The sequence below is a fragment of the Zalophus californianus genome, chromosome 6 (assembly GCF_009762305.2).
Source record: "Zalophus californianus isolate mZalCal1 chromosome 6, mZalCal1.pri.v2, whole genome shotgun sequence".
Classification (NCBI taxonomy): domain Eukaryota; kingdom Metazoa; phylum Chordata; class Mammalia; order Carnivora; family Otariidae; genus Zalophus; species Zalophus californianus.
In genome coordinates, this window is record NC_045600.1 from 70738223 (window position 1) to 70743355 (window position 5133).

A 5133-nucleotide genomic window follows, 5' to 3' on the forward strand; every position below is an offset into this window, starting at 1 on the left:
CCTGGGGTGAAGTCGCAAGGCAGGTTGAAGTCTTCAGGGGAGCAAACCACCCCAAACAGTGAGAAAGGAAGGAGGAAATGAAATATCATCCAGGGATACTGAATGACACCTGGACTGGGAGTCAGGAGCTCTGCTTTCCAGTTCTGCCCCTGCCCCTTGAGCCCTTGGGTAAATGACACGATCAGAATGGAGTGATCTCATAGTCACCACAGCACCCTCAACAGAACAGGCACTTGGTAGAAACGGTGCGAGGGATCATCTGCGGAGGCTGGTGTAGTTGCAACCTCCCATCCTGATCAAGAAGGTTCACACACAGCTGATCCCAGGCCCCAGGCATCTTAGAAGATGGGCAGTTGCCCAGCACGAATGTCCAGGAGGGAGGACCTCTGACAGGAAACGGCAAAAGATCCTCCTTGCCAAATGTGTTTCTCACAAATCTCCAAGGAACCATTCTACACATGCGCTCCTGGAAACCCGCTCCATCCTTTGGCTGCCACTGCGCCTCTCAGAGCTCCGACCACAGCCCAGCGGCTGCTCAGTGGCCCTCCGCCTGCTCTGCTGAGGCCACGCCTGCTCTGGGCTGCCCGCGGCCAAAGACAGGGCAGAGCAGGGACACTGAGGCAGGTCCATTCCAGGGAGATGCGGGCCCCTCTGACTTTGACCAATGACTCCCAACAGCCCCGCCAAACTTCCTTCAGCTGCACAGGGGTCTAGGATGGTTCCGCCCAATTTTCCTTTCCCCTCCCTCCCTGGAGTGAGACCTGCACCTCCCGCTGCCTCTCACAGCCCCTCATGGCCTCCTCCCACCTTCTCCTCGGCCACGTCCCTAATAAATCTTGCTCATTTCATCCCATCTCAGTGCCCGCCACTAACACCGCTAGTGACCATTTCCTAACTAGTTGTTTCTCACTGAATTGTTCTGCCGATTGATTTAGAGCCATCGGCGGATCTGCGTGAAAGATGTTTTTAAAAGGTTTTCCCAGCTGAACCCAAGTAGAGATTTGTGTGCAGAGCTAGAATAGGTCTCCTCTCCAAGTGTCTATGTTTATCAATTCATTTGCATTGAGGCTTCGAGATGTCTGGGACTAGAACTCAAACAGTATCAGAGGCTGGAGGTCAGGCATAAATAGGCACGACCAGCAGACCAGTTGTGAGGGCTAAACAGAAGCCAGATTAGAACGGGGCTCTGGGCTCCTCTGAGCAGCCACCTGACAGGCAAGCAAGCACCCACAGACTAGAGACTGTCATTTGAAGTTGCCTCCACCAGGCAGGCTTATCAGTGTTTGCCTGCCTTGCAGGGAGAGCAACAGGGATTTACTGTCTGTATAAAAGTTAAAACATTGGCCTTCACGCATTGCTGATGGGAATGCACCATGGTGCAGCCTGTGGAAAACCGTGCCACTGAGTCATACGCTTAAAAATTGTTTAAGTGCACTTTCCAACCAGGGCCTGGCAGCATGGCTCCCACAAAGAAGAGTGGCAAGAAGAAGCGCCGTTCTGCCATCAATGAGGTAGCGACCACAGAACACACCATCAACGTTCACAAGGGCATCCATGGAGTGGGTTTCAAGAGGTGTGCCCCTCGGGCACTCCAAGAGATCTGGAAATCTGCCATGAAGGAGACGAGAACTCCAGATGGGCGCATTGACACCAGGCTCAACAAAGTTGTCTGGGCCAAAGGAATAAGGAATGTTCCATACCGTATCCGGTATGTGCAGTTGTCCACAAAATGGAACAAGGATGAAGATTCACCAAACAAGTTCTATACGTTGGTTACCTATGTATCTGTCACCACTTTCAAAACCTACAGACAGTAAATGTGGATGAGAACTAACCGCTGATTGTCAAATAAAGAGGAAACTATCAAACTTGAAGACAGGGAATGTTTACAAAAGACATGGTCCAGGGCAGCCCTCACCACACATCCTGCTTCTTAGGAACGAGGGCAGCCAGGACTCTACTAAGCCAACAGCCATCTCAGGAAGTGCAGGGAAACATGCCAGCACTGATGGGTGCAGGATGCAGACAACATCTGATGCTCTGCTTAGAAGTCCCCACAGTGCTAAAGGTGCCTGGGTGAGGCAGTCGGTGAAGCGTCCGACTCTTGGTTTTGGTTACATAAAATAGAAGTTCTCTATGTAGCACACTTAACAAGCCTTCGTACTGGGGGCAACTGATTATTTGGGATTGTTGTTACTGACAAGAGTTTTTGTTTTTAATTTTTGGAAAAGCTTATATGTGCAGTTACCCACGTATAAATGGGTATTCTAGGGGCACCTGGGTGGCTCAGTCGTTGGGCGTCTGCCTTCAGCTCAGGTCATGATCCCAGGGTCCTGGGATTGAGCCCCGCATCGGGCTCCCTGCTCCGCAGGAAGCTTGCTTCTCCCTCTCCCACTCCCCCTGCTTGTGTTCCCTCTCTCGCTCTCTCTCTCTCTCTGTCAAATAAATAAATAAATAAATAAATAAATAAATAAATAAATAAATAAATATGGGTATTCTAGAAAGAAGTCTCCTTCCCAGTGCCCTTTCTTGGAAGCAACCATTACTATCTGTTCCTTCCAGAGACTCAACAGGACTTTCAATAATGCTAAAAGTTTCTCAGCACTGGGTATGGATCAATAGCCATTCCTAAGGAGACACGCCTCTTTTCAGGTGAATATTTTGTCCCCAGATGCAAATATGTGTATTTGCAAACACATAAACACACACAGGTTAGTCAAAAGCCTCTAAAAGATTGGAAGAAAAACAAAAACAGTGGATTTGAATAACTGGCAAGATGGCGGAGGAGTAGGAGACCTGGATTTTGTCTGGTTTTAGGAATTCAGCTGAATAGGGATCAAACCATTTTTAACACCTATGAACTCAACAGGAGATCAAAGAGAAGAATAGCAACAACTCTCTGAACAGAAAAGCGACCACTTACTGGAAGGTAGGACATGTGGAGAAGTGAATCCGAGGTGAGGCGATAATCAGAAGGATAGACGGCGGGGGAGGGGGCCTCCCTCGGCCGCTTCTGGCAAGTGATAGAGCCCCGGAGCACAAAATCGGAACTTTTAGAAGTCGGCTCCGCTGAGGGACGTCGCTCCAGTGGCTAAGCTGAGGGTGGAACCCTTGTGGGACAGTGTGGTCTCAGGACCCTCGGGCTCACAGAAAGACCAGGGGTACCTGAGTGCGGCAGAGCTCCCAGGTATCAGAGCAGGGAAGCCGGCTGCAGAGACGGAGCCGAGGCGCGGGCTCTCAGCTCAGGGTTGCCATAAACTGTGATCCGCGGCCCAGTCGGGCCACTGCTCCTCCAACAGGGACCCAACAAGTGGCAGATCCGGGGAGACTCCCCTTCCTCCCCCGGGAGGAGCGGCGCGGGAACGCACCGCAGGGATCTGCTGGGTTTGGAGACTGCACATGGGGTCGGGTGCCAGAGATAGAAACACTCGGTCACAGGCCGGGTGAGCATGGAGTGCGGCCAGAGACTGGGGACCATGGGAGTGACTGACAGCTTTTCTCTGGGGGTGCACTGAGGAGCGGGGCCCCGAGTTCTCAGCTCCTCCGGGTGGAGATTGGGAGGCCACCATTTTCACCCTGGTCCTCCAAAGCTGTACCGAGAGCTTGCAGGGAACAAAAGCTCCTGAGAGCAAACTTTCAGCAGCTTGCTTAGCCCGGACCGACAAGGGCGGGGCAATTCCGCCTCAGGCAAAGACATTTGGGAACCACTGCAACAGGCCCCTCCCCCAGAAGATCACCACGAACAGCCAGCAAGCCAAGACCAAGTTTACCGATCAAGGAGAACGGGAGAACTCCAGCACTAGCGGAATACTGCACATAGAATTCATGGCTTTTTTACCATGATTCATTAGTTTTTCAAAGTTAATATTTTTTTAGCTGGTTTTTTTTTGAATTTTTCTTTCTCTCTTTTTCAACCAACATCTTATCAATCCCTTTTTAAAAAAATATATATATATTTTTTTTGGTAGTGAGGGACCAAACTCTAGTTGCCAAATATAGTATTTCTTTTTTTTTTTAAGATTTTATTTATTTATTTGAGAGAGAATGAGAGATAGAGAGCATGAAAGGGAAGAGGGTAAGAGGGAGAAGCAGACTCCCCGCTGAGCAGGGAGCCCGATGCGGGACTCGATCCCGGGACTCCAGGATCATGACCTGAGCCGAAGGCAGTCACTTAACCAACTGAGCCACCCAGGCGCCCTAAAAAAAATATTTTTTATTTTTCATTTTTAGAGTCATACTTTATCCCTTCATAGTAGTTACCCTTATTTTTGGCATATATATATATATATATATATATATATATATATATATATATATAAGTTGTTCTCTCTTTAAAATTTTGAGATACAGTTTCTTCTAATGGATCAAAATATACCCTAAATCACTAGTGTACGGCTTTGTTCTAGTCTCCTGCCTGATCACATTCTCTCCCTTTTTTTTTTCTTTTTTTTTAATCTTCTTTCTTTTTTCAAACAGCTTCTTATCTTATCAATTCCTTTTATAAAATCTTTTATAATTTTCATCTTTACACTCATCTTCCATCCCTTCATTGTATCAACCCTTATTTTGTACATATATAAGTCTTTCTTCCTTTAGAATTTTAGGAGGCACATTCTTCTAACAGACCAAAATACGCCCAAAATCTAGTGTGTGGCACTGATCTATGCACTAGCCTGATCATATTTGATCATATTCTGTTTCTTTTTGTTTTGTTCTTTTTTTTTGTTTTTATCTTTTTCTTTTTCTTTTTTTTCTCTTTCTTTTTTACTTTCTTTCTCTTTCTTTTCCCCTGGTTTCAGGTCTTTTCTGATTTGTATACAGTATATTTGCTGGGGACATTGTTAACCTGTTAGCATTTTGTTCTCTCATTAATCTATTCTCCTCTGGACAAAATGACAAGAAGAAAAAAATCACCTCAGCAAAAAGAACAAGAGGTAGTACCGTCTGCCAGGGACCTACTCAATATGGACATTAGTACGATGTCGGACCTAGAGTTCAGAATCATGACTTTAAAGATACTAGCTGGGCTTGAAAAAAGTGTGGAAGTTATTAGAGAAATCCTTTCTGGAGAAATAAAAGAACTAAAATCTAACCAAGTCGAAATCAAAAAGGCTATTAATGAGGTGCAATCAA

At 46.9% G+C, this 5133-nt stretch overlaps 1 protein-coding gene across 1 annotated transcript; it reads left to right on the forward strand.

Moving 5' to 3' along the window:
* The first annotated feature begins 1457 nt into the window (after nt 1-1457).
* LOC113910207 (60S ribosomal protein L31-like) lies at nt 1458-1817 on the forward strand. Its single transcript, XM_035728228.1, has one exon. It carries the CDS (start codon nt 1458-1460, stop codon nt 1815-1817), a length of 360 nt encoding a protein of 119 aa, XP_035584121.1.
* Nucleotides 1818-5133: the final 3316 nt, after the last annotated feature.

What these genes read in the sequence shown, in the direction of transcription:
- LOC113910207 (XM_035728228.1), top strand. Translation starts at nt 1,458, where the DNA reads ATGGCTCCCACAAAGAAGAGTGGCAAGAAGAAGCGCCGTTCTGCCATC.